Source organism: Lipomyces tetrasporus, assembly GCF_029532465.1.
Source record: "Lipomyces tetrasporus strain NRRL Y-64009 chromosome Unknown POJ06scaffold_13, whole genome shotgun sequence".
In the NCBI taxonomy this organism is placed as follows: domain Eukaryota; kingdom Fungi; phylum Ascomycota; class Lipomycetes; order Lipomycetales; family Lipomycetaceae; genus Lipomyces; species Lipomyces tetrasporus.
The window spans coordinates 757,577-783,252 of NW_026611608.1; the positions used below are offsets into that span (position 1 = coordinate 757,577).

The following is a 25,676-nucleotide window of genomic DNA, read 5'->3' on the forward strand; positions in this document are numbered from 1 at the left end:
TATTCACAAGTCTAATTTGAATCGATAGAATGTTAGAATGGTCTAGATGCTCAATAAGCCATTGGCCATGCATATGCAGGGGTCAATCCGAATCGTCGTCCTCTGGACGAGGAAACCATCCGTATTCGCGGAGGTTGATAGTTCTCGGCCTCGAGTGCGGGTCATTTCGGACATCAACTCCCTCGGCCCGTAGACGCTCACTCTGCTCATCCATTGCTCCACGTGCGCGAAAAGCAATTCTGCCATCTGCAGATATAACCCGCCACCAGGGCACCGTCTCACCATTGAATTGGTCGGCAAAGTCCCGCGAATCCGACCCTTCTCGATCTGCGTTGTTATCGGATTCGGCCACTGGCCCCGCGGATGTATCATTATTCGCCGGGGGGGCATGGCGGAGATACTTCAAGGCGGATCCGACCTGTCGCGAGTTCTGCGGGGACTCGATAAGACGAGCTACGTGGCCTAACCAAACAGCAATCAGTCCATAGAAACAACCGATTGCAATCCGCCAAACACACCGTAAGTGGTCACTCTACCGGGCGGAATTCGCTGAACAGTTTCGTAAACGGCAATGTAAAATGCTTCCGCCTCATCAGTCCGAGGCCGTGCCATAGCCGTTGTTATCGGCTTCGGGGGGAGTGAAGTGACTCCTTGGATGGAACCAATTGCCAACTAGCTGCCAACAGACATGGCAGCTATACACAATGACAACGAAAAATTAAACGTGCTACTCCATAAAAATATTCGTTACCGAACAGAATTGAGACCTAATTCGCGATATGTGAGGCCGGCGTTGTTAATGCCGATGATGATAACGCTGGGTCCTGTACCAAACAACCTTCAGCGATGACTCTACGACGGCCTGAGCTCCACTTAGCTTGTCAATGTCAAGCAGGCTTGCAAATCTTACCAACACATTAGCTGCCCAGCCAACGCACCTTGTGCCCGCCTCCCGCGAATTTCCGTCCCAGGCTTTATTTCCTCGAGGAAGAAGCGACAGCTTCCACAAGTCGTCCTTGCATATCAAGCAGACTGAGCTCTTTTACAAGCGACAGGTCTGAGCCGTCCCTGAGCAGACGTGCGCGTGTTGGACAATTGACCAGGTACGTCAGCGTCAAGTGTTTTGTTATTTAGTCTTGAGCGAGATCGGAATTCTCCGGCCGATAGCAGTTAGCAAGATCTGCGTAATCGCTCGCGTGGTCCAGTCTCTAGTTATGATATCAGAAACTAACGATAATACTTTATAGCTGTCGTGAAAGGCAGAGCTACAGACCGTTCTCATCTAATTAGCTTGGCTGCCGATGGATCCTGCGAGACCTGTGCCGGATCTGGCGGGCAGTACGCCCTCCTCCGTGAACAGCTCGTCGGCCGAGCAAGTCAATTCGCTACCAGAGGAGTTGCAGCAGAAGCTTGATGCTCGGCGGGAACTGATATTGCGCGAGATTGAGATCTTCAGGGAGCACAAGCTACGCGAGTTTAATCTCTTCCAGAATGAGATCCTGCGTACGTTCGCTAGAGAACAGCAACTGCAAGGTATCGCTTCCAAAGGTTCGAAGTCTGACCAGAGTCTCGTCGGGTTGTCGATTCCGAGCAGTTTGAAGGGCGGCAGCAACAAGCGGCAGCGCAATGGTGACAAGAAGAAGGTGATGTTCAGGCTTGCGGAGGAGATTCCTCCCGTGAGTCCAGGTGCTGATATCGTTTTGGATAAGTCGTCACCGCAGGTGGTATCTGGCACCACCGAAGTGGACTACTTCCAATTGCCGTCCAAGTTGTCAGCCATGAGCGTGAATGTTTTGGATGAGCCCGAGGAGGAAATGATCGAACATGCGGACGCGGTTGTGGAGGACACGGATGAGAAGGAGTTCGTCGAAAAGAGGATCGAGAGAGCGTCATTACCAGCTGTGGCAAGTGACGAGAGCGCGGACACCGAGACAGAGTCCTTACGAACGCCAGAAGACGAAGGTATGACAGTGCCTTCACTACCTGGTGAAACACTTGGACTCAACAATCACAAGGCTATGATGTCCAGTTCAGCACCCTCGTCGTATCTCGGTTTTGATAAACGAGCACAAGTGCACCAGACTAGTAGTCACACCACTCCCATTCACGACGAACGATCGGATTCCGAGTCCGATGATGTATTTGTACTGGACGAGACTTTACATGCTTCAACCAACGTTGAACGGCCGTCATTCCGTCGTAGTGGAGGCAAGGTATCGTCATTCTCTGATCTTTACTCTGCTGGTGGTCCATTTGCGCGACAGTCATCAGAGTATCCGTTTAGCGAACACGATGACCAGAGAGTGACAATCACGTCTGCGCCATCGGGCTGGATGGGAAACTCGGCATCTTTCCACACGCAAACCCCACAGAGCCAGCTTGCCGTACCAATTCCTCATCAGAATAGAAGCAACGATTCCAACTTATCATCATTCGACGAAGACCTTGACAGAAACATTGTGGATGCTGGCATTGCTACGTTTGGATCCAGTCTTCCTATCGAGATTGACCCGAAGCCTGGTATCATCCGACGAATGTCCAAAGACTCTCGGTTACATGACGATAGCGGAGAGATGGGTTTGCCAGGCGGTGTTCTCGGTGAAGACGAGGAGTACCAGGTGGAGAAGATCAAGAGTTTCGAGAATCCTGAACGACTGAGTTTTTCGCGGCGGATGGTGTGGGAACAGCACGTTGGCTCTCACCAAGGCAGGTGACTCAGGGCATCGAATTCGGAGTCGGCGAAACTGAAAAGATGATGATGAAATGGAATAAAATGGCGTTGGAGTTTTAGTAACATAGAGGTTTCTTATAGTTTTTGAACAGTTGTTATTCGTGTGGGAGATCATAAAAGTTATCAAGTGACTGTTCTGGGCAAATTTTTCGGTGTACGGCTTATGCTTGTTTTACTCTCTTGAACGTTCACTCCGGCATTGGTCTTTCGTATTTTGGCATTGTAGTATGGAAGTTGATCGAGTTTTGTGAGATATTCGTTGAAAAAATTAGTCGAGCTTTCGTGGGGACGGGTTGCTACGTGTCTATACCCCATAGTCCGTTAAATAAATGAATAAATAAATTTAGCATTCATGAGTTCCGCATGACAGGTAGATTAAATGCTATACCCATGCAGGAGAGGTTTTTTGGCCAGAAGTACTTAGCATGTCGCTATTTCACACGCTGGGTCGGAGGAGTGGGAGAAACAAAATTATCGCGAGATCTTCCGGAGATTTCGGACTCACATCTAATCGCCATTTTTTTTCGCAATCATCCCCTACGACGTCTGCCCCCTTATACAGTTCCATACTTGCACACTGCACGGAAATAATTGCGGCAGTGAAGCGGTAAAGGTTAATAATTGTGATGTTCGGACCATTCAAGCCTACAAATCCTGTCTTCTCAGGACTACTTTGGTACGTATCGAGTGCCGGCCGACACTACGAACTCACTTGTGGGAAGAATTTACGCAATGAGGATCCAGTACGTATCACATGACCATTACTGACAAGTAATCTACAGGAAAATCCCATGGAGAATGTCGGCAGGTCAAAAATACAGGCAGCGGAAACGTCTACAAGCTGTCGACCAAGTAATTGCCACGGTCGAAGAAGGGCTGAAATCAAAGGGCCTCACATGCAAAACGCTCGATCGATTAAAAACCGAACTGCCAAAGGAGAGCGACATGCCGCCTCGGGATAAATATACAACTTTTCACCGACGGTCGCCCGGTTACAGAATTGGCCTTCATAGTAAGTTTGATTCTACCGTGCCAATTTGTGTTAGTGCTAACAACAGTTGAAGAAGTGGCAAAATGGACCAAGAGATCGATACGGACGAATCCGAAAGGTTTCTAAGGTCTGGCAGCGCATTTGTACAGTTATTGATCGGTAAATAAGGGCCCGGTGCCCGGGAGAATGAATATCCATGTATAATAGCACGCTCTACAGAATTGACCAATCTACAATCATGCCAAACACGTCCTGTAATAGCTACTTCGCGACCTTGATTCGGTTCCCAATTTTAAATCTCTGACACTCGCTATGGTACAAATTTCCAAACCCGTCTATGCTACAGATTTCCCGCAAAGCATTCCAACCTGCGCCGAATAAACCACATTGTTGTATACGCAATAGCACACAGTACTAGGACAAAATTAGCTTCTGGATCTCTTTCCTCTTCCCGCACATTCGCGAGTCATGCTCTATTGACCCACAACTTGAGCATGCCCTGGTGCTTTTCTTTGCCGGCGATTCCATAACTATTTTAAAGGACGGATTACGGAATACTCCCATTGTTCCTTCGCTAGCAGATTGGGTAGGCTCAGCGTCTTGTTGAGCTGAGGCGACAGGTGCAGTAGGACTACAGGCTTCCGGTGCTGGTGACGGCGTCACTGCAATCATCGGCGGCAATGGCCAATTTGGCGCTGGACCCTTGTTTGCCGACACAGGAGGCGCAGACGCACGCGCCTGCACCGCTTCCGTAGTTGTAGCTGACGATGCTTGTGGTGCCAGCGAACTTGGCAACGACACACTGGCCGCCTGAGTCTGTGGTTTCGGTGGCCGTCCTCGGCGCTTCGGCTGAGAGGGGGTCGCCAGTGCGGGGATAGGTGCGGTATTAGGTACTGGCGTGCCGCTTCGAGCAGTTTTAGTAGCAGTGGGATCAAACACAATCTGGTTATCCAACGAAAGCTCCTCGTTTGCCAACAATCTCTTCCTGTTAATTGGAGTGTAAGATTGTTGACGTAGCTGTGCATCCGTGAACGCGGGAACGTGCCATCGTTTGTCAATCATACTTAAATTGACTTCGTCAAGATATTGTAAGTCATGATAACATGGAAGACCGAATTGTGCCGGTAAGGTGCATTTGCAATGCCCTTTGTCCATGTTACCTGGCTCGTTACCATCTGCATCTTCCAAAGTCCTCAATTCGCCAGTCATTTTCAACAGCGCGAATTGAGACACGCGAAACTTCACCGGATACAGCTTGTAATGAATTTGCAGCGTCGCTCGATATCTCAACAACTTATTGTCCTGCTCAATAAAATCTGGAATATCGAACACCTCTTTATGCATAACTTTAAGAACCCTTTGCAGCTTGCTAATGTCAGACTCCAGAGTAAACTCGACCTCTAACTTCTGACGCAGATTCTTTACAAACGCTTCACATCTAGCCGTAGTTTTCATCCCAAACGTCCTGAGTTCCGCATCAAAGAAGTCCATCCACGCTGTCTCCAAACCTGACATGTATTCCCTTGCAAACTCATTCCACAGGACCGACCCTTTGAATGCTCGTCGTAGAGAACGTAATTGATTGATATATTCCTTCTTATCTGTGGTTGAACCTAAAGCCAAGATTCCTGATTCAAACTCGGCTATCTTATCCTCGATGAGGAATGACCGTATTGACGCAAGGTACTCAGTTAGAGAGGCGTAGATCTGCGTCTTGCATATGCGCGATAAAGATTCTGGGAAAACTTCACTAACTGCATCTAGCATATCGTCATTGCGATCCGTGATAAAGACGCCTGGTTCATCCTGAGTTGTGAAGTCTTGACTCATACCTGAGATTCGGGCTCCTGAGAACAGAACTGACCGGAACTGGCGTAGAATCCAAAGATATGGCTTTCGCGGTTCGTTATTGTAAAAGAGAGCTGTACCCACTGAGAACGAGCGCATTTCGTGATCGATACCGATTATATTCAGCCCTACGACTTCCGTATCACTAATGTTGAATGTGGATCTCGTGTCTATAATGAACAGCTCCCGGTACTTGTTGGCAAACAATGTCTGACGCTCTGAAGCAACGAAAACTGCGCTGATATTTCCTGAAAGTGGGTTCGTCAACGATCTTACGGAGAGTGTTCTCCTCATTCTGAATTCAGCGGATAAGTCTTTCAGCTCGTCGACGGAGAGTTGCGAAGGTGGGGCTGCTGGAATCTCAGAGGTCGATACGGAAGCGTTATCGGAAGTATGTGGTGAGGGGTCTTCTATGGTGTTATTTTGAGAGCCCACCGGTGGCGCGAATGTGTGCGCGAACTGCAGTACGCTCTCACCGTATACAGGCGGGAGCTTTGGATGCTTTGGTGGTCGTCCGCGCTGTCGAGGAATATTTGCATAAAGTATCCTGTCTGCATCGCCTGACCGCTTTTGTCCAATCCGCGACGCGTCGCTAACTATAATTTCGTCAGTCAACCCATTCCCATTGTTCAATGTCAAGTATTCACCTACCAGCTGCGTCGCGGTCCAATTCCTTGCCGTCTGGGCCTATCGCGATTCTGTTTCCCTCGCGCACGTCAGAAGTGAACGCGCCTTCCACATCATTGCTCTTGTATGACTGTGACCGCAACTTATTTGCCATTGAAAATTGCAGAAACTTTCGAAGCGAATTGCCTACAAGTGGGAACATAACGTGCAGGTGCGTGGTTCCGACACCGGTTACGGTCCACTTCTCAGGAGACTGTGGCAGTGGAGTGGCTGTCATAGTCCATGGACAAGAATTTGGTGCCTATTCATTCTCAAAATCAATCTCCGCAGTATTTAGACAAGCAGGGCGCGAAACTAGCTACTTACGCCCTCTATTGTAGAGCATGTAAAGACGATTCGATCAACCGAAGCGGGACTTTTCCGCGACCCATTCTCTTCCAAGGCGTTCTGCTCATACACTCTGTAGAAAAACCCATGAGCAAATGCCACAATACGCATATTGTTCAACAGGTCATCTTTATCCTTAAATGTACACCCCCGTTCAATCTCAGGCAGCGTTTCACGAACCTGAAGTGCAACGCCCTCTTCTTCACGCGCGGACACAGTAATTTCCGCCTCCATTAAATCAGCAAAGGAAAATCCACAAGTTTAGCGCATGCACAGTCAGCTAACTCTATCTGACAATTAGTGAAGTACCTCTCATGCTGCCGGATCTTGATGTGCGTATGTTTACTAGCATTGGGGAATCTCGCCAAATACGTATATTCAGATAACCCTAATTCACAGCGACGACAGTAAATTACTTTTGGGACTGAGCAATGTTGATTTTAGCCTTGCGTAGATTTCAGCACCAAAGCTTTTCCATGACATATGAACCCTAACCTAATTGCTCACATACTTCCAAAATTCGGTCCGAATGAGGACTTCAGCTTCATAATCGCCATTGATCTCGACAAGGTATTCGAACAAGTTGGGCAACCAGCAAGGATTATAGTTGACTCACACGATTCCACCCACTGCATTTGCGCATATTGAATGAGATTGATTGCATGAAATAATTGCGAGGTTATTTCCGACCAACATGTCGTCGTTTGGTGACGGCCTTGAGGCTCCCCATGGTCGTCGTGAAGTCGACACTTGCCGTATTTGTCGGGGCGAGGGGACGCCGGACGAGCCTCTATACCATCCATGCAAATGCAGTGGCAGTATAAAATATGTCCACCAAGATTGGTAAGCCGTTTCTATGCCGTTGTAGGATGTGGCACCTGGGCGCTTTGCCGAACCAGTACTTATTCGGATATCTTTAGTTTAATGGAATGGTTACAACACTCGCAACGGAAGCAAGTTTGCGAACTATGCAAAACTCCGTTCAAATTTACAAAATTATACTCGCCGGACATGCCATCGCATATCCCACCACTGCTATTTCTGTCAAAAATAGCGTCTCATGTTCGATCGTCGATAATACTGTACCTTCGACTGATGATGGTATGCTTTGTCTGGCTCGGATGGCTACCGCTGAGCACCCGATACGCTGTTCGGTTTTACTTCTGGGTGAGCGACGAGATGTTTGATGGGCAGAACCAGAATGAGACAATAGCAACTCCGTTGAATCGAATTCTCGAACCTACAGATGCGGCTATTTCTGAGACCGCGCCGGTTCCAACGCTTGTTACAACGATTTCCAACGCGACTGCCAAAAATACTATCTTTGGAGAATTGACTACGAACCCATTAGTCAAGTAAGTGGGATATGAGCTGCTCAGTGTTGTTCTCGAGCTAATAACATTGGTAGTAAAATTCTCGTTGATACATTTGAGGGCCAAGTCATTACCGGATTGGTGGTGTTGATATTTGTGGTAATATTCTTAATACGGGAGTGGGTGCTGCAGAATGCAGCGCTTAATCAGGACCAAGATATTCCGGCATTTCTTGAGCGGCTACAAGAGCAGCGGGCACAAGAGCCGCAATTGCAACCACAACATCAAGACCAACCTCCGTTACTGATTGCCAATGCAGATCCTGAAGGAAATCGTCAATTTGAAGCTCCTTTTCATGAGATGGAAGATATACCGTTGGTTCCCCGCGAAGACCCGAATGAGAATGATCATGAGCAGATCCGACGCAGGCGGTTAGATCGGCTAGGGCAGCAATTTGATGAGGTTGAACAGTTACAAGAGAATTATGATGGATATTATGGGTTGGCTGAAGAACTTGCAGAAGGCCGTGGCGATCTGCCGCGTGGGCATCGACATGAAGACATACAGCGGCCTCACGGTGTCGCTAATGTGAACGGAAGACAAGAGGACTTCTTTGATGATTATGACGAAACTGCAAACAACCATGATGCTAACAACGTTCAGCAGAATTTCCAACTTGAACCAGAACAGGAGCATGTTGAGAATAACGGGTTTTGGGACCTATTGGGCGCTTGGTTTAGGGATAACATTCTCGGAGAAGCTGATGGTGAAGGACAAAATGAAGAAATGGTTGCGCGTGACGGCTTTGGCGATGCCGACTTGCAGAGAAACCTCGAAGACGAGTTAGACGAAGAAGGCGATGACTTTGACGGAATCATGGAGCTTATCGGAATGCGAGGGCCATTACCAGTACTGTTTCAGAACGGCGTATTCTCCACGATACTAGTGACTGGCACGCTTGCCGTGTCATTATGGGTTCCGTATCTGATAGGAAAAGTTGCTCTCCTCGTCTTCTCAAATCCAGTAACATTTTTCGGTGTCTATCCAGTGAAATTCATTTCATTTTGGGCAAATCAGACGGTCGATATATTCATTTCCATTGGGGCCAACATCCTCATATTAACAATCTACTTGATGTCTCATGCTCCGGTTCTGCTTGACATTTTCTATGCCACCGTTCCGATATTTAAGTCGCATCCAGAAGACGCGATCGCAGCAGACGCATGGAATAGATTTGTAGAGCGATATCATAGCGCCGAGGCTCTATTCAACGGGAGCGTGTCTGCTGATGTGTCCTATGCATTTTCGAGACCGGTATGGATCAAGCTTGTGCATGGTGGCGTGATTCCAGAGAAGGTCATGGCAATTGATCGAGTTTTGGCCGTTTTTGCGGGTTATACTATGTTCACAGTCATGGGAGCTTGGTATTTGTCTCGATCGAAACGACTTGCTCGGGATAGGGTTGGCCGTGCTCTTGAACGGATTGTTGTTGATGTCTTGAGGCAAGCTGGTGCTATTATGAAGGTTATTGTCATTATCGGTATCGAATTAGCCATATTCCCTTTGTTCTGTGGCATTTTGCTTGACATATCTTTCATGCCACTATTCGACGGTGTTAGTGTGCATAGCCGATGGGAATTTAGCTTGAAGCACCCGTTACCAAGCACCTTCCTGCACTGGTTCGTCGGTACTTGTTATATGTTTCATTTTGCATTATTCGTGTCGATGTGCAGGGACATTGTTCGCCCTGGAGTACTTTATTTCATCCGCGATCCGAACGACCCCAACTTTCATCCAATCCGGGACGTCCTGGACAGGCCTGTCTTGACTCAGCTTCGCAAGATTGCAATCTCAGCTCTGATATATTCCAGCCTTATTTGCATTTGCTTAGGCGGTGTCGTGTATACGCTTCGATATCTTGTGGGTGGCAATGTCTTGCCGGTTAATTGGGAATGGGGCGATACGATAGCAGAGTTTCCGATCGATCTGCTACTATATCACATATTCATACCAGTCGTGCTCCGGTTCTTCAAACCGTCAGGACTACTGAAGCGTTCATGGTCGTTCTTCTTCACGAAGGCTGCATCCTATCTGAGATTGACGTCGTTCTTGTTTAACATTGAGGTACCATATGAAGAAGGAACGTTCCAGTACAGATCATTCATGTCAAGGCTGAAGTTTAGAAGCTCGATGCCGTATACAGTCGTCAGGTCTACAGAAGAGATTGATAGGGTTCCAGGTGAGGTGGCTTTCGTTAGAGACGGCGGCTATGTGCGTGCGCCAAATTCGGACAGCGTACATCTCCGGAAAGGACGCCATGAGTTTGTGCGTGTGACCAAGGAAAACAGTAGAATTGACGGGAAGATTGATCAGCCAGAGGATTTGCGAGATGTGGTCGTTGTTTACACTCCGCCGCATTTTAGAGCACGGATCGGATTACTGCTGTTCGGGATTTGGCTGTTTGCCGCTGCGACAGGGCTCACGGCTACTGTGGGACCGTTATTGCTTGGACGCAAGATATTCAGAATGATGCTTCCCGATGGGAAGAAGATGAACGATATCTACTGCCTTACCGTCGGCGGCTACATTTTCTGCGCATTGTTTATTCTCGGCGGTTTCATCGCCGACAACAGGGCCGCAATCCGTCGCGGTCTCCGTCGGTTGTCGACAGTGTTCCACAGTCCAAGCCAACTGCTCTTCGGCACCATTGCCCTACTTTACCAAATTTTCAAGATTTCCTATGTCTCGATATCGTTCGGGCTCCTCATTCCTGCGTTGCTAGCGCTAATTATGGAATTTTACGTCGTGATTCCGCTACACCTCTACTTCACAACCGATCAACCGGTGATTCATTTTATGCAAGGATGGGCACTTGGCGTGTTGTATTCTAGGATGCTATGGAAGGTGTTAACCTTAGATGGAGAGTCGAGATGGGCGCGGGCATATAGACAGGTAAACTCCACTCGACGTCGGAAGGTGTGGTTGATATTATGACGACGGTCGCTAATAGGCTTTGGATAGGTCTTTGCGTCGGGATATTTCAATCCGAATATTAAGGTTGCTACTAAATCGCTTATTGTGCCGATTGCGGGGAGTATGTCGGCCATGTTGCTTACGCCTGTGCCGCTTGGCTGGATTGCTGAGCACACCATTTGTATGTCTCATTGTCTTTGTTTCTTGTCCGTGTTCGCGAAGGCTAACAACAGCAGTGCGGAATTCGCCTCAAGAAACAATCGTGACGATATACAGGCTCTCGTACCCGCTAGTCCTCTTCATTGTCCTATCTCTTGTCGCCGCGTACGGTGTGTACAGAGTATGGAATAACTGGAAGACAAAATTGCGCGATGAAGTATATCTTATTGGCGAGCAGTTACATAATCATACCGACTAATTCGGTTGAATAAACGAATATGCATGGATATGGAGGATATTTTGGTAGTAATGAGAGCGGCTAATTATATGTAGTCATTAGGAGTATTTGGGTCATTGTCTGTTTTCTTGTTATGTCTTGTGATGATTTACAGGAATTTTGTCGTTATGCTATAAAGACTATTTTAATGTGAATGTATCATAGTATCAACATTTCTCGAATCGCACATACTTCACAAACTGGCCGTCGACGTAATAACTTTATGGATCATGAGAGAGCACGCACCCTACTCTTCTGCGCACGTCGTAAGCGGAGACCGCCACTACAATATGATGCTGGTCTTGATGCTGGTCTGTCCTGACCGGCGATAGCGAGATGGCGGTGCTTGATTACGGGACAATTCAAATATAAGATGACAACGAAAGACTCGGGCGCTATTCCCTTGGCACGGCAGCGACCTCCGCGTTCACGCTATCGGTAAATTCATGCCACAATGATATTTTAGCTGAAAGGAGTCAAGTTGTCAGTCAGTCAGTCGAGTCAGTCGACTCAGTCGGCAGCCACAAGCCTAACAGATTTATACAGGTATCTATTGCGCATCCGGGTTCATGTGCGGACAGCGCACAAGAATTAGACAACCCCTATACTGTACCAAACCCGCAACAAGCTCGCAAATGAAATGAGACCGAACCCTGCTGCTCACGCCGCACAGTTCGCGTACCGACCATTCGGAATGTATCGGGTTGCAAACCGGATAGTTCCGAATCCAGCACCAGGTAGTAAACTGCACAGTCTACTCTACGAGGCCGCAAACATTAGTGGTAGTCAGCGATTATATTCACAAAGTATGCACCCAATCCTTATCATTAACTCCAAACCACATGCCATCCAAAATTTCCATATACCCTATATAATGCTTCAATCGATCAATCAATGCTTGATCACGCGCCTACACCTGTACTTATTGACAACGCGTCTTCAACAACAGTCGCCGCACGGGAGCTCGCCTCCTCTGGCGGCTCGTCATCGTCGCTGTTCTCAGCATCTGACTGCAGTACACGCGGCTTTGAGCTAACTTCCTCCGTTGACCCTTCATCGCTTCTAGATTTGTCACTGGCGTCACTAGAGCTGTCGCTATCACTGTCGTCACTACTGCCACTTTTATCTTCGTTTAATTGGCGTACAGGTTCAGCATCGTTGGCTCTCAACTCTGCCACCCCACGACCTCCACGACTCCCCCGGCCTCGGCCTCCCCTTCTACTACGACCACCACCGCGCCCTCTAGATCTCGCTGTTCCTCTCCTTAGCACATCCTGTGCAATATTCCGCTGCACACCAACCCTCCTCTCGATCAAACTCAGAAAATTATAGTCTCGATCCCTCAGTATCTGCGTCGTCCTCCTCTCCTCTTCCTCCTGTCCTGTATCTCCCTCTCTGACTACGGCGTCGGATCTAGCTGCCTCGGAATAACCCCGTCTACCAATCAGTTCCGTCCGGGGAATATATCTCAACACTGCATCCTTAACATCTTTCATGCCCCGACATCCTGACCGCGATTTGTGGGTGCGGAAACATTCCACATTGCAATACCGCGCTAAACATGCTGGACATTTGTAGGCTGGCGATTCTTTGAAGCAGGTCACGCAAGAAGATTGCAGCGGTGTTGCTGTCATTGACGGCTGGTCCATTGTTGGTTGACTTGGGTCATCTTCAGGCGCCATGGACGCCGTCTCATCTATCTGCAGAATTTTTAACGAGATGGTCGGGTTAGGGTAGATTCATTTAATGAAAGTTATTGTCATAACTAACTGAATGAAAGTTATTGTCATAACTAACTGCAGTTACAGTGGAATAAATATATTGGCGACATCATGTGGTAAATTTTTTTTGATCTCTACAATTTTCACATAATGTAAATGAATATCTACATGGAATCTGGTAAGTTACTGCTTAAATTTTATTTTCGTCAACGCTGTCGCCGCGCAAAACCAGACTATGTCCACAAGCCCCATCACTTCCGTCAGCATCCACACGATGGCTGCACATTCACGAAGGCAACGTTATTGAGTTTACCAACAATTGCCACGCGCATCTTCAGCAACCTGTTACCGGTTCATAAAATAGCTTCGCTGGACTTGCGCATTCATCAGTCACATCTTAAACGGCAGCTTTTTTTCTTGACTTCAATTACGGCACACGAACTCGGTAGTGGCTGCCAGATCCTGTACTATTACACTTAGAGTATCGGCAACACGATGGCGGCACCTGCATCTTTTTCGAATCCTATGAAGAAATACAAGTGAGTCATTCTATTACATTTTGCATGCGCATGTCACTTGAGGTGGATAGCATGCGATGGCGATGTGGCGGTGTATCTTGTCTCTCGACTTCCTTCCTGCTCATGGGGAGTGAGCCAAGGCTAATAATATTCTACTAGGCTGGTATTTCTGGGAGAACAAAGCGGTACGCATATTCACCGCCCATAGTTAAGCCGGGCGATATTGACATGATGAACAAACAGTTGGCAAGACTTCATTAATAACACGGTTTATGTACGATTCGTTCGATTCACAATATGCTGTACGTGCCAAAATCCGCGGAATTAGTATCGATGACAAAGATTGACTTATTATTAGGCTACAATCGGCATTGACTTTTTATCAAAGGCGAGTGGTTGGTGATTTTGTCATAGATCGCGTGCAATTGGGCTAATTGTTTAGACAATGTATCTAGAAGATCGTACAGTCCGATTACAGGTATTATTATCCTTATCCTCGGAATACTCGCAAGTACTGATATAGTTTCGAAGCTGTGGGATACCGCAGGCCAGGAGCGATTCCGGAGCTTAATCCCGTCCTACATCCGCGACTCAACCGTCGCAGTCGTGGTCTACGACGTCACGAGTACGCCTGGTCCAAATATCGAATATAAAAAACATGATTAACTGACGCGATTAGACCGCAATTCCTTCATAAACACATCCAAGTGGATAGACGACGTGCGGGCGGAGCGAGGCAATGACGTGATCATCGTGCTAGTCGGCAACAAGACCGATTTGAACGACAAGCGCCAGGTTACCAGCGAAGAAGGCGAGAAGAAAGCAAAAGAGTTTAAGGTTATGTTTATTGAGACCAGCGCCAAGGCCGGACATAACGTCAAGACACTATTTCGACGGATCGCACAGGCATTGCCAGGGATGGAGAACTCGATGGAAGAAACGAGTCAGACTAACAGTGAGTTTTTATCTGTTTTATTCTGGTTTATTTAGGTTAACAAGAAAAGTGATCGACGTCAACATTGACTCGAGCCAGAAGGCGCCAAACGACTCATCGTGTAATTGCTGAAGATATCATGCTACCTTAGACAGGCTGGTGGCGATAAGTTTTGAGATGATGAATGGATAAATGTTGTTTTCGTTACTTTTGTGCCTGTGTGCAATTAATTTCAGTTTGCTGTGATATTGTACTTTTTGTATTTTGTTCCGTGTGTTGTCGGTGTATTGCTTTTTAGTTATTAGATTTGATTTAATCGTATATTATGTTCACTGCGTGTTAATCCTTAGTCTATAGCAACTATATACAGAGCTACACATGGCGCGATTTCTCGCAATGGTCCCATTTACCCACAAATTTCTCCTCATCCTTGCTGCACGTTTCCCGTTCCTCTCTCATGTCATCCCGCAATCCTTCCGCAAAGACGTCACGTACCCATTCCGGCGTCTGTGTCCGTCGTCCTGGAACCTCTAACGGTCTCGGTACCACGACATGTTCATATTGAGTCGGATCGACCTCCGGCGGCGCGTGCCGAATCTCCTCGTCAGCCTTAGCTTTGCGAAACGCTTTAAAGTCGCTATACTTCACCGCCGCGCAATGAAGCGCACCAAGCAAGACGACAAGACACCAAAGTAAGATTAGCCCGCCAGCGAAGTATAACTCTATCGAAATGCCCTTTCTGTACGCGTCTTCCAGTGTCCGCAATGCGGAGAGCACGGACGCGCTGGTTTCGTTAGATAAGCTCGCGATCGCGTCGTCTGTCAGCGCCGAATCCTGGAGCGATGATATCGTCGCGTTTGGCGACGACTTTGTAGCCCTCATTGTCGAATTGCCTACGCTTGTGGTGGAGTTCGTAGCAGAGAGAAGCACGCTGCCGATAATGTCACTGTTGACGCGCGGAAGAGATATATAGGCGTTATCGTGAACCCACGTTAACCCGTTTTGAATCCCCTTGACTTTCAAAGTGATGAGACAATCCAGAACATCTTTAACCGGCTATAGCAGTGTGAGCTGTTAACTTTCGCCAACATGTAGAGACAGACACTCACAGTATAGAGCGGAGTATCGCCGAAAGCGGTATTCAACGCGCTTGTCATATCATCCACAAACGTATTCAGGGTGTTATTCACACTTGACGTAGCATCCCACACCCAGCCAAACAAATCGTCGTTCAAGCCCGCCTCGGTATTTACCAACGCAGTGTTCGTCCCATTCGCCCATTCGACGGCTTTGGACTGAAGCTTGGTCGCCACGACGTCGGTCAATTGCCCGACGGTCGATGCTAGCGCAGGGGTCTTTGATTGGATTTGGTGAAGGATATAGAGCTGCGCTACTGCTGCTGCAAGACTTGCGACACCAAGACTAAGCACAAGAAGTGCTGGCGGGTATGTGACGTACGCAATCAACCAGCGCACGATGACTTTGTTCTTCAAGGAACTTATTGGGCGCGTGATATATAGTCCGAAATACGCGCTCAGGGGAGACGTAGCGACGCTGAAGCTATCGATGGGATCGAGATGTTTGTCAGTCCGTCGAAGCGATTGTGTAAGAATGTATACGCGTTGTCGAAGCCGTCGCCACTGACGAATTTCGAGGTACCCCATTGGTAGCATTGCCAGAATCGCCAAGACCGCCAGAACTATTATTGCCACTTTAACGAGCGTGTGAACGAGCGATGTAAGGTCGTCGAAGAAGGTCTGGATCGCGGGGTCATCGGAACAAAACGTTAATGTGTCTCTGCTTGGAACAGGGAGAAGCGACCTATTGAACGTATAGTCCGAAAACGAAGAATTGATAACATTCTACATGCGTTAGCCTTTCAAGCAATAATTGTAACGGGGAACGCACCCGCAAAATCTCGAATGGATATCGAATAGCATTCGAAGTTGCGTTCTGAACATCCGCAAAATCCGGCAAATTCGCCTCCAATTCCGCAAGTTTCTCATTAATAGACGACGGAATTGACAAATTCTCCAACTCGCTAATCTCCGGAATCGAGAGTGTCGGCCAATCGAGCGCGGTCGAGCCAGTGAAGAAGTCCCCGATCTTTTCAACAGCCACTTGAACGTTTGCAAGCGCACTATTGAATGAGTCAATTTCGGAATTGATCTCTTGTCCCAGCGCGCCGATTGTTTCGTTAACCCAGCTGATTATCGCCTCCGTGCCGTTCAATACCGTGCTAACGCTTCCAGTGACAGCCATTGTGATTAAACACACGTACGTCCCAGTGACTAAATTCACCACAAACACCACAATCTCTTCAATGCCGACAATCAGCAGGTCCAATGTCGCAATCAAAGCGTCGACGCTGGCTTCGACACCCATTGCGAGAAGCTCGTTCGTGCCGCCGGACATGTAGTACGGCACAGAAACTAGAGCACTGCCGGCAACTTCGACCTTCTCGCACGCGGTGTAGGCTCCCGAGCGCGCTGATTCGAGACCGCTGTTGAGAGAGTTACTGGACAGGAGGAGTTTGGCAAGCACAAGAACGCAGATAATTGTCCATCTGTTGATCCAGACCTGTGATAATCGACTTCGTGCGGTTAGGTAAGGTGTCAGGCCATTGTTGTTTGGAAAGCCAGGCGGTGGATCTGGCGGGAAGTCTCTTGGATGAAGATCTACCCAACCTACTGGCTGAAGTGATAGTGGCAGGATAGGAAAGTCCGGCAGTTGAGGCTGCCCGGGCTGTGTTGACGAGAACGCAGGCGGAGGGGTGTTTGGAGGATAGAAGGATAGTGTATTCACCAAGCCATCCCAGTATCGACGAGGTGCCATCTTTCAGCTTTCCAAATCTTGGGAGCCTTTTGGAAATCATTGCAAGAGTAATGGAAATATATGACTTCTGAGCCGCCGCGAAACATTTTGAGTCTTTTCCATTTGTTGGCCGACCCCGGTCACTAGACCCTGTCGCTGCCACATGCAGACTCATGCAACAGCCTGTATTGCGTCGGAGCATGTTTCACTGCTCTTCGGCTTGCGTGGAAATGGGGTTGGGTGGCTGGCTGTGGAACTGACAGTAGCACGAAATGGGGAGACGGTTGTGGGGTGCGGCTCAGGAGTTTGCATCTGTAAGCTTAACGCAATTGGTACAGTCGATGCGGCCGTAAAAGTGCGTATGTCAGGACCGCCTCAAATTAAATCAAACTGTTTGACATTTCTGCACCACTATTACTATATACAGTAACTAATAATGACTAATGAGGCTGGCGCCATATCTATTAGCAGACAACGTAATCATGAGCAGGGACGCGAAACTAGAGGCAAATGAGCGAGCTTCAATGGTACGCTTTACCAGTTGTCCAGCTGCGTAATCTTGAGCGGCAGCCCACCCGCAATTCCAATGTAGTCCGAGTCCGAAACTGGACTTGGTATCCATCCTTCAATTCAAACTTCAGGTGCCCAATCAGACCAATCAGTAGGTATTTAAATTCCATCTCTGCGAATCGTTTCCCGATACACGATCGCGGTCCTTGCAGGAACGACAGGAAGGACACCGCATTATGCGCGCTCCCCTACGTCTTCTTGTTGTGAAAATTAAGTGAAGGCTTCGAACTTTCGAAGAGTTACGCTGAGAAGGCTGTCCGCAAACAGATGCTGAGATTCTTGAGTTGATATCTAACAATGCAGTTCACCCAAGGGATCGAGTTGGAAGTCGAACTCCCACCGCTACAATGCCGGAGATGATGCACCGAGACTGAAAGGAAGAGAACTGTTAACCAGAACATTTTTCATGTTGCAAGTAGATGTCTGTACTTGAGGAACGTTGGTCCCATAGCTAAACGCTTCTATAACCGCCGTTGTAAATCATTCGGCCGCACGACCTACAACCAGCGGCGAATACACCGAACCAGCAGTGCAATTACAAATACTAAACTCTTTGCAAATATTTCCAAAGCGCATCCGTACTGTATACTTGAAATTTCGATACAGGCCAATTACCATCCAGCAAGACAAGTAATCTCCAACGGCAGACCACCGCGAGGTTTATATGTAAGTGATGTTCTGAACTCCACTGTTCTACCCTCTTTCAAGTTAAACTTGAAATTTCCAATCAGCGACAGCAAGATGGATTTAAACTCGACCTCTGCAAATCTCCTGCCAATACATGACCGGGGGCCCTGCAAGAAAGTAAGGAAGGCCATAGTGTTCTGCGCCTGCCGGCCATTCCATCTGTCGGGGTTGAACTCGCGGGCATCGTCACCCCAGAGTTTTCGCGACTTGTTGAGTGCAGCTATCGAGACGGTCACTAGAGTCCCCTTTGGAATGAATTGGTCGGTAACGTAGGTGTCCTCCTTTGCCATTCGAATTGTTCCAACAACTGAATATCATCAGCATGTATGGCCCAGAATATAGACGACATCCGACTCACCTGGAGGTTGGAACCTGAGAACTTCTCGGACAACATTGTTCAGATACTTCAAGGATTCTATATCATCGTATGTCTTGATACTGTCATAGCCTCCCGGGAACTGCGTGTGTAGCTCCTCGCGAAGCTTATCCTGGATATCCTGGTGTAGCGACAAATGGTACAAAGCCAGGGTTGCAGCAGAGGCAGTAGTCTCATGTCCTGCAACCAAAACTAATAAAATTAGCACGCACCTTTGAGATTGCTACCAAAATATACATACAAGTAAGCAGTTGATCCATCATCCCCTGTACTGTCCATTCTCCATTTCCCTCCTCAATCATGACACTCAAAATATCAACATCCTCTTCAGCCCGTGCAGTTTTCTCAGCCCTTGCGTCTTCATACTTTGTCATTTTCGCAGAAATAGCGTCAGAGGCAAACTTGTTAATTGTCTGTCTCGCCCGCCATAGTGTCAAGTTTCTCTCGATTGGAATAAACCTAAACCCTGGAATCAAGCTCTGCAGCAAGAAGAATATCTTGCTACTATTGCCTTTCGGATTAAACGCTCGATCGTATGCCATCGCAAGCTCATTTTCAGGAGTTTCAAGCGCATTGAATTGAATGCCCAAACCAGCGCGATAGATAATGTCGAGGGTAAGTGAGCTGAGCATCTTGGCGACTTCAATTTCTGGCGTTCCACCAGAACTAGTCTTACTATCCGCAACTTTCTGACCTAAAACTTTAACCAATCGAGCCGACTCGTCAAGGAAGACTGGCGCAAGTGACTTGACGTGTGAGTACGCGAACGCGGGCATGAGAAGTTTTCGTTGATGTTTATGCACGTCCCCTTCTGAGAACAAAATTCCATTTCCAAGAACGCCATTTAGTGATCGCGCAATGAAAGGCGGCTTGATAAACGTGTACGATTGGGTCTGTAAAATTTCAAGTACCGCTCGCGGTGATGCCTAGACAAATATTAGGCGCCATGTGCTTCTTAAGCAGGGGCAAACTTACTGGGATAATACGCTCGGTGTTAAGCATGCCCAGCGCGCGGATAATATCAGCATTCTCGTGCTCCTCACACCAGTCTAGTGTATGCCGCCCATCCTCTGATGAGTGAGCAAAGTGGCCCCAAAGCCAATGCGGGTTGGCGGATGGTTGTGGTAAGTTGCGCAGCTTCGAGAAATAAAACGGGTGGATTTGCCAATAGTATAACCTTCTTGCCGATATTCCAAGTAGTAGGAGTGCATAGAAGAGTATAGTAGGGATTTGGTAGATGTATTTGTTAATCGCAATAAGGAGTGTGAGCCATGACAATGCAATAACTGCTAACGATACCATTGCGAGTCCTATCTTGTTGTCGGTGTTACAACTGAATGTGGGATAGATGGTCGTGGTTTTCGCGAAGTCTCAGCAGCAGATACGACGGTGAGCAGCCGGTGACAGACCTATGGGCATCTATGAATTCCTGAGCTCCAACTGATGGTAATGCTGCTAGCAGAAGATGGATACTGGGGCGTCATGTCAGACGCTCAAGTTGGGGATATTAAGACGTCAGCTGGTACGCTCATTTACTATACGAGTTTGTTGTACCATGTTCGTGCGGCGAAATACGAACACGAAGATTGAAAAACTAGGGTTGGAGAAATTTATCCCAGCCTTACGAAGTCAGCGGATTATTAATTATCATTGCCTATTATTCTACAGAATAAAATGACAGAATATTGAATAGAACCGGTTATCTTGGCCAGTTGCCACAGAGCCCGCTATCGGATGGGTTTAGAGTTAGCCCCTGAATTTCTATATGACAGGTCACACACTAAGTTATAGACTGATAGAACATTCATATCCGCTTTTCTAATAGGTAAAATTTCAAAACCTCCGACGACTTACAGAGGGTCACTTGGCAAGACCACAAGCCGACGTATTTCTCCAGTAAGATACAGAGGAATGTGATTTCTCAGCGGTGGAATTCAGACAGCACCTCGGATAATTTTGGCACAGAAGAAAATATGGATCTATCGTGATGAAAGCGATCACATGAACATTCAAATTAGACACTAACCGCCCATAGAAATGCAATATCCAGAGTTCAGGAAACTAGAGACTATTGCGGTCAGGGCTGATGAATATGCAAGTGCGTCAATAAATGGTCGTGACTTTTTTTTGATTGGCGCGTTTTCCTCGACCAGTGGCAGCTAATAGATGGTGTAGGCCAACCATGTCTGTGTAGAAGGCAAACATTTACAGTCACTGGCTCGATAATCACTGGCTATCGAGCACACTCCGATGATGAACCACGCTATCATTTTTTATGTCTCTCCCCATTAACGCTTATACTACATAACACAACCTTTTAGCTGTATATATGAAAACAGTAAACATTCCCTCCGTATATCACCAGAAAAGTATTCACGATAACTACAAATTAGAAATTTGGAATAAGTAACACAACAAAATTATAAATAAACGGAGAACTCAGATCAAGAACAAAAACACAAAATGACGCTTTAACTAATTAAACCATAACTCATATAATCTCAGTTCACTCCAGTAACAATCTCGCTTGCGGTCTGCAGACTGTCGACCATCTTCTGGACCTCCTTTCGTCTATTGACTGTGAAATCGGACTCCTTCAAGAGATCCTCTAAGACATCGGACTTGTAGAGCTTCTCGAGCAATTCGCGCTGCATCTCGTCCTTCGAGAAGATGACAAGGTTCAACATGATTGCCTTGGGGACCATATCAATCATCGTTCGCTTGACGATGTTGAAGTATGATGAGATGAGAAGCTTGATGACTTCGGTTTCAGCGGTTTCGCGCTCGGAAAGGACGCCTGAGGCCTTGAGTACAGCTGGTGGTGCCTCCATCATGGCCATCTTCTTCTTGTTCTTGGTCGCGAAGAATGAGTTGAAGAACCCACCGTTCTCGTCACTGGGACCGACACCACCGATTGTGACCGGGCTCATAGGGTCCTTCTGCGCAACCGGAAGCGGCTTTCCGGTCTTTGGATCAACCTGGACAGGCTTGCTCGCCTGCATGCGCTCGCTGACGATAGCCATCGCACGGTGACCACTAAGAAAATCAGGATGGCCAGTGTTGATGTAGGCTGACTCCATGGACACGAGATCCTGGACGAGCTTGTTGGTTGGGATGAGTGATTGTTTGAAGAATTGAATGACAACGGAGAGCAGTCGCTCCTTGAGCACAGGATAGCGCTTGAAGATTGGCTTCTGCAGAACCTGGGAAAGAATTCGGACAAGCTCGTCGTAAACAAGAGTAACACATTTCAAGCTAGGGTCCTCAAACCGCTTAATCTGCTGCTTCACGATAACTTCGAATGCCGTGGTACCAACGAACAAGGCAGGAGAAGAACCAGACGAATTGTATAGTATAGTTCGAATATCAACGTCTTTGACCTGGTCAAATGGATCAACAGACTTGACACCGTTCGAGTACAATTCGTGGAAAACGAACGAAATACGGGCACCACCGGACAGTTCGAGACTTGACAGCTCCTGGGAGTTACCGTCCAGAATAGTTCGGTATTCGTTGCAGAACTCCGTGATGACATTAAGAACAATGTTAGATGGCGTTCCGAGTGTATTGTCACCAAGCTGAGCCAGTTCGAGCTGGTACTTGGAAAGAGTGCTCTGGATGCGCTGCTTAATGTCGGGCAGGGTAGCCTTAATGTGGTGCATAAGAATCATGTTGAGCTTGCGAGCAAGAAACGGAGTACCGCAATACTGAGCCTTGGCACGATATGAAGGGTGGTTCTCGAAGAACTCGCGCTCGTGCTCCAGAGCAGAAGTGATCGCCTTACCCTGCTCAATATCACGCTGACCTCTGTTGATGACGGGAACATAACCGAGACGCAATGGGATGACTCGGCCAGCAAGAATATCAACGACATCAGTACCCTGATCCATAAGATCGACCTTGGTCAAGACACCAATGGTTCGGGTTCCTATTAATAGTTAACATTTGCGTTTCAAAGTTTCCCATACGTCATACCTTCAGGGTCAACTTCTCGTGCAAGCTTAAGACCGTCAGAATTGGCCAAATCGGTGTTGGCCGCAGTGACAGCAAGGATGATGGCATTAGGCTTGGTAATGTATTTCAACACCATCTCCTTGATCTGACGTTCGATATCTTTAGGCTGGTCACCGACGGGAACCTTCGTGAGACCGGGAAGATCGACAAGTGTCAATGTCAGGACATTCGGTGAGAAAATTCGCAAGTTGATGGGATTAGCAGATATACCAGCGTTCTTGCCAGTCTTTGACTCGGTCTCTCGGACAATCTCCTCACGAATCTTGCCAAAGTCGTAGATCTTCTGGCCAGGTAGATGTAGGAACTCGCCCCACTCGTCACCTTCCGAAGACTCACCGGCAGTTCCGTTCGCCTTTCCCTTTGGTCGGTTGATCAGCTGAAGGACCTATAGAAATGCGTTAGTACAGGCATTACTAAGGTAAATTGTGAAGACGGCGAGATGGGACCCACGGTCATGTGAGCAATAACACAGTCCAACTTACCAATGGTCTTCGTGTAACGATACCAGTACCTATACAGAGCAAACAAGATATGTTAGAACAACTCTATCACGGCAGGCTCCAAGGTGTAAGACGGCAACGGAGATGCTCCACGAGTCTAAATATATACACAACAAACTCACCTCTGGGCAAGAAGTCACGACCGACAATATTCTCAAGAACTGACGACTTTCCGGACGACTGAGAACCGACGACAGTAATCTGAGGCAAGTCAATGGGGTTGCTAGTAGGACCCAAAGTCGCGAAAGCGTCCTAGTAACCAGTTAGCATGTACACGACAAGGAAATTCCATAGTCGGCTCGGGCGGCGCCGTCGTGCTGCTCATGACCGCGTTCCCCGAGAACATATGAACAATTACGGTCACAGCGAAGGTGAATTGTCTCTGCACGCAATTGCAGAGCAGTACGTGGCGTGCACCGTGGATTGGTTGGAAAGCCAACATGGAATGTTCGACGAAATACATGCGATAGTCGGGGACGGCTCGGATGTACGTAGACCATAAACGGTGACGACGGCAGACTACGGAAATAGACAATGGCAATGGCTTACCTGAAGACGGTTGACAGTAGAAATGAGATGCTGATCCATGATGGATTACCCGGGAAGGCAGCTGAAGTGGATGGGTGGATAGAAGTCTGAAAGGAGATGATGGAAAGCTGGAACAGAGTAGAGTTGTATTTGGTAGCTCACACTATCCAACTGCCGGCGGCGAGAACTTGCGGTAAGACCGACGTGCCAGCGTAGTTCTGGGCATGGCCTCCGCAGCTGCTGGCACAGCCTCGGTGGTACGGTGGCGACTACGATCCTCGTCGCACTAAATGTGCGGGATCGCGTGGTACCCGGTCGCGTATCACCGTTACACTATTGGACGCCACCCGCGTCTTGCTTATCGCTGGTACTGCCCTAACCCCCAGCTGTTGCCGTGCCAACAGCCCTGCATATGCATGGCCCTGTGAATTGCTGCTTGCTCTGCGGATCACACAGCCGCATTACGCGTAATACATGCAGACGCGACACGTCACTGAAGGTGACAAATTATTGGCAATTCCGGAAAATCCAATACGTCTACCACACCTCAACTAGGGTCAGTCAGCAGGACTAACTAATCCGCGTCGATGACAATAATCATCAAAATCGGAACTCCGGCAATGTAGATATAGAGCATCTTGTATGTTACAACATATCTGTACTATTGATTACTATCTGCTTAATTGGGTTAAATGTTGTACAGTATACTTAAAATATAGTCTAACACAATTGTTATCATACAATCGCAAGGCGACTTACATGTCAAACATCATATAAGTTAGCAAGCAAGCAAGCGATATTCCAACTACAACTACAACTACAACTACAACTACAACTACAACTACAACTACAACTACAACTACACCTATAAATGTACGCTATTAAGACCATCGATTTTCCATCAGCTAAATTGAATATGTGACTCGTAAAATTGAAGAGCTTTCTGTGGAGCCTTGCTGTAGAGCACCTGCGCCTCCACCGCGGCGTCCTTCTGGCCATTTACCCTGTTAAGGCCTAATTAGCCATGCTTTCCTCAAATATCAACATCACGGACTTACCATTCAATTGTGAAAAGAAGCTTTCCTTGGTCCGTCTTGGAAATGCTCTTGATTTCTTTTATCTTAGTCTCCCAGGAGCCAAGAGGTAAATCAGCAACTTCGTCGTCTCTCGCTCCATTGGCTTCACTCGAGGCGTCCTTGGTTTCCTCAATCTTCTGTGCCTTCTGCCGCCTTGGACCAGTAGGCGCACCGCGCTTTCTCTTCACATTCGCCGGAGGCTCAGGTCGGCCCCCGATCTTCTCCAGGTACTCTTCAACCATCTCCCTCGCGCCACTAGACAATATTGTTAGCAACTCACACATGACTCGACCGTATACGAGTAGACATACACTAGATTAGATTCTGGCTCCCAAGAATCATCCTCTGGTTTATCGTAGCCCAACCACTTGATATAAAACAGCAGCTCGCCTTTCTTATTAAAGTTGTGCCCCTTTATCGCCTCAACGGTGTACGTATCCTCATCGTCGTCATCGATGTCACTCTCGACAGGCTCCTTATTCCGGCTCATACTTGTGCTCGTCGTCGACTTTAACGAACTCGGCGGTTCTTTAACGTAATAATTAACAACTGGAGGCTTTCGCGATGACGATCGTGGTGTGGAGTTCGTCGAATCGGTTATTGCTTCGGTCCGCGTTCTTTTACTGGCCAGA

At 47.7% G+C, this 25,676-nt stretch overlaps 9 protein-coding genes across 9 annotated transcripts; 4 read left to right on the top strand and 5 right to left on the bottom strand.

The window, feature by feature from the left end:
- Nucleotides 1–48: 48 nt before the first annotated feature.
- Nucleotides 49–867, bottom strand: POJ06DRAFT_45901 (uncharacterized protein). The gene is made up of 2 exons (XM_056191073.1): nt 519–867; nt 49–462 (listed from the first exon to the last, which is right to left on the bottom strand). The coding sequence occupies exons 1-2, from the start codon at nt 610–612 to the stop codon at nt 83–85; spliced, it is 474 nt and encodes a 157-aa protein (XP_056040335.1). The 5' UTR covers nt 613–867; the 3' UTR covers nt 49–82.
- Nucleotides 868–897: 30 nt separating this feature from the next.
- On the top strand, nt 898–3,063 carry POJ06DRAFT_297780 (uncharacterized protein). The gene is made up of 2 exons (XM_056190627.1): nt 898–1,103; nt 1,248–3,063. Exon 2 carries the CDS (start codon nt 1,302–1,304, stop codon nt 2,712–2,714), a length of 1,413 nt encoding a protein of 470 aa, XP_056040336.1. The 5' UTR covers nt 898–1,103; nt 1,248–1,301; the 3' UTR covers nt 2,715–3,063.
- A 32-nt stretch (nt 3,064–3,095) lies between these two features.
- Nucleotides 3,096–3,951, top strand: POJ06DRAFT_263654 (mitochondrial ribosomal protein L31-domain-containing protein). The gene is made up of 3 exons (XM_056188913.1): nt 3,096–3,407; nt 3,514–3,743; nt 3,796–3,951. Exons 1-3 carry the CDS (start codon nt 3,358–3,360, stop codon nt 3,846–3,848), a joined length of 333 nt encoding a protein of 110 aa, XP_056040337.1. The 5' UTR covers nt 3,096–3,357; the 3' UTR covers nt 3,849–3,951.
- A 3,192-nt stretch (nt 3,952–7,143) lies between these two features.
- On the top strand, nt 7,144–11,524 carry POJ06DRAFT_263659 (uncharacterized protein). Its single transcript, XM_056188914.1, has 5 exons — nt 7,144–7,427; nt 7,505–7,939; nt 7,993–10,849; nt 10,919–11,051; nt 11,107–11,524. Exons 1-5 carry the CDS (start codon nt 7,279–7,281, stop codon nt 11,286–11,288), a joined length of 3,756 nt encoding a protein of 1,251 aa, XP_056040338.1. The 5' UTR covers nt 7,144–7,278; the 3' UTR covers nt 11,289–11,524.
- A 557-nt stretch (nt 11,525–12,081) lies between these two features.
- POJ06DRAFT_263660 (uncharacterized protein) lies at nt 12,082–13,319 on the bottom strand. The gene has a single exon (XM_056188915.1). It carries the CDS (start codon nt 12,986–12,988, stop codon nt 12,209–12,211), a length of 780 nt encoding a protein of 259 aa, XP_056040339.1. The 5' UTR covers nt 12,989–13,319; the 3' UTR covers nt 12,082–12,208.
- On the top strand, nt 13,310–14,800 carry POJ06DRAFT_263664 (ras family-domain-containing protein). The gene is made up of 8 exons (XM_056188916.1): nt 13,310–13,566; nt 13,705–13,730; nt 13,789–13,847; nt 13,904–13,933; nt 13,988–14,023; nt 14,077–14,170; nt 14,225–14,500; nt 14,550–14,800. Exons 1-8 carry the CDS (start codon nt 13,523–13,525, stop codon nt 14,609–14,611), a joined length of 627 nt encoding a protein of 208 aa, XP_056040340.1. The 5' UTR covers nt 13,310–13,522; the 3' UTR covers nt 14,612–14,800.
- On the bottom strand, nt 14,801–17,508 carry POJ06DRAFT_263671 (uncharacterized protein). Its single transcript, XM_056188917.1, has 3 exons — nt 16,388–17,508; nt 15,589–16,341; nt 14,801–15,535 (listed from the first exon to the last, which is right to left on the bottom strand). Exons 1-3 carry the CDS (start codon nt 17,312–17,314, stop codon nt 14,852–14,854), a joined length of 2,364 nt encoding a protein of 787 aa, XP_056040341.1. The 5' UTR covers nt 17,315–17,508; the 3' UTR covers nt 14,801–14,851.
- A 764-nt stretch (nt 17,509–18,272) lies between these two features.
- On the bottom strand, nt 18,273–20,419 carry POJ06DRAFT_46048 (cytochrome P450). Its single transcript, XM_056191074.1, has 4 exons — nt 19,902–20,419; nt 19,168–19,852; nt 18,909–19,118; nt 18,273–18,857 (listed from the first exon to the last, which is right to left on the bottom strand). Exons 1-4 carry the CDS (start codon nt 20,226–20,228, stop codon nt 18,475–18,477), a joined length of 1,605 nt encoding a protein of 534 aa, XP_056040342.1. The 5' UTR covers nt 20,229–20,419; the 3' UTR covers nt 18,273–18,474.
- Nucleotides 20,420–21,015: 596 nt separating this feature from the next.
- POJ06DRAFT_46070 (Dynamin central region-domain-containing protein) lies at nt 21,016–24,097 on the bottom strand. Its single transcript, XM_056191075.1, has 5 exons — nt 23,990–24,097; nt 23,563–23,692; nt 23,423–23,451; nt 22,902–23,325; nt 21,016–22,854 (listed from the first exon to the last, which is right to left on the bottom strand). Exons 1-5 carry the CDS (start codon nt 24,026–24,028, stop codon nt 21,428–21,430), a joined length of 2,049 nt encoding a protein of 682 aa, XP_056040343.1. The 5' UTR covers nt 24,029–24,097; the 3' UTR covers nt 21,016–21,427.
- Between the last annotated feature and the right edge of the window lie 1,579 nt (nt 24,098–25,676).

Bases quoted from the DNA above. Each gene is read 5' to 3' on its own strand.
- POJ06DRAFT_45901 (XM_056191073.1), bottom strand. From the start codon at position 612: ATGGCACGGCCTCGGACTGATGAGGCGGAAGCATTTTACATTGCCGTT. The intron at 463-518 runs GTGTGTTTGGCG...CTGTTTGGTTAG, and splicing joins CGGTAGAGTGACCACTTACG to GCCACGTAGCTCGTCTTATC.
- POJ06DRAFT_297780 (XM_056190627.1), top strand. From the start codon at position 1,302: ATGGATCCTGCGAGACCTGTGCCGGATCTGGCGGGCAGTACGCCCTCC.
- POJ06DRAFT_263654 (XM_056188913.1), top strand. From the start codon at position 3,358: ATGTTCGGACCATTCAAGCCTACAAATCCTGTCTTCTCAGGACTACTT. The intron at 3,408-3,513 runs GTACGTATCGAG...AGTAATCTACAG, and splicing joins GTCTTCTCAGGACTACTTTG to GAAAATCCCATGGAGAATGT. The intron at 3,744-3,795 runs GTAAGTTTGATT...CAACAGTTGAAG, and splicing joins TTACAGAATTGGCCTTCATA to AAGTGGCAAAATGGACCAAG.
- POJ06DRAFT_263659 (XM_056188914.1), top strand. From the start codon at position 7,279: ATGTCGTCGTTTGGTGACGGCCTTGAGGCTCCCCATGGTCGTCGTGAA. The intron at 7,940-7,992 runs GTAAGTGGGATA...TAACATTGGTAG, and splicing joins ACTACGAACCCATTAGTCAA to TAAAATTCTCGTTGATACAT. The intron at 10,850-10,918 runs GTAAACTCCACT...GGCTTTGGATAG, and splicing joins GGGCGCGGGCATATAGACAG to GTCTTTGCGTCGGGATATTT.
- POJ06DRAFT_263660 (XM_056188915.1), bottom strand. From the start codon at position 12,988: ATGGCGCCTGAAGATGACCCAAGTCAACCAACAATGGACCAGCCGTCA.
- POJ06DRAFT_263664 (XM_056188916.1), top strand. From the start codon at position 13,523: ATGGCGGCACCTGCATCTTTTTCGAATCCTATGAAGAAATACAA. The intron at 13,934-13,987 runs GCGAGTGGTTGG...CTAATTGTTTAG, and splicing joins GCATTGACTTTTTATCAAAG to ACAATGTATCTAGAAGATCG. The intron at 14,024-14,076 runs GTATTATTATCC...ATAGTTTCGAAG, and splicing joins ATCGTACAGTCCGATTACAG to CTGTGGGATACCGCAGGCCA.
- POJ06DRAFT_263671 (XM_056188917.1), bottom strand. From the start codon at position 17,314: ATGGCACCTCGTCGATACTGGGATGGCTTGGTGAATACACTATCCTTC. The intron at 16,342-16,387 runs GTGCGTTCCCCG...TAACGCATGTAG, and splicing joins ATCCATTCGAGATTTTGCGG to AATGTTATCAATTCTTCGTT. The intron at 15,536-15,588 runs GTGAGTGTCTGT...ACACTGCTATAG, and splicing joins GCGATACTCCGCTCTATACT to CCGGTTAAAGATGTTCTGGA.
- POJ06DRAFT_46048 (XM_056191074.1), bottom strand. From the start codon at position 20,228: ATGGTATCGTTAGCAGTTATTGCATTGTCATGGCTCACACTCCTTATT. The intron at 19,853-19,901 runs GTAAGTTTGCCC...ATATTTGTCTAG, and splicing joins ACACCGAGCGTATTATCCCA to GCATCACCGCGAGCGGTACT. The intron at 19,119-19,167 runs GTATGTATATTT...TAATTTTATTAG, and splicing joins GATGGATCAACTGCTTACTT to TTTTGGTTGCAGGACATGAG.
- POJ06DRAFT_46070 (XM_056191075.1), bottom strand. From the start codon at position 24,028: ATGGATCAGCATCTCATTTCTACTGTCAACCGTCTTCAG. The intron at 23,452-23,562 runs GTGAGTTTGTTG...TGCTCTGTATAG, and splicing joins TCGTGACTTCTTGCCCAGAG to GTACTGGTATCGTTACACGA. The intron at 22,855-22,901 runs GTATGACGTATG...AACTATTAATAG, and splicing joins ACGAGAAGTTGACCCTGAAG to GAACCCGAACCATTGGTGTC.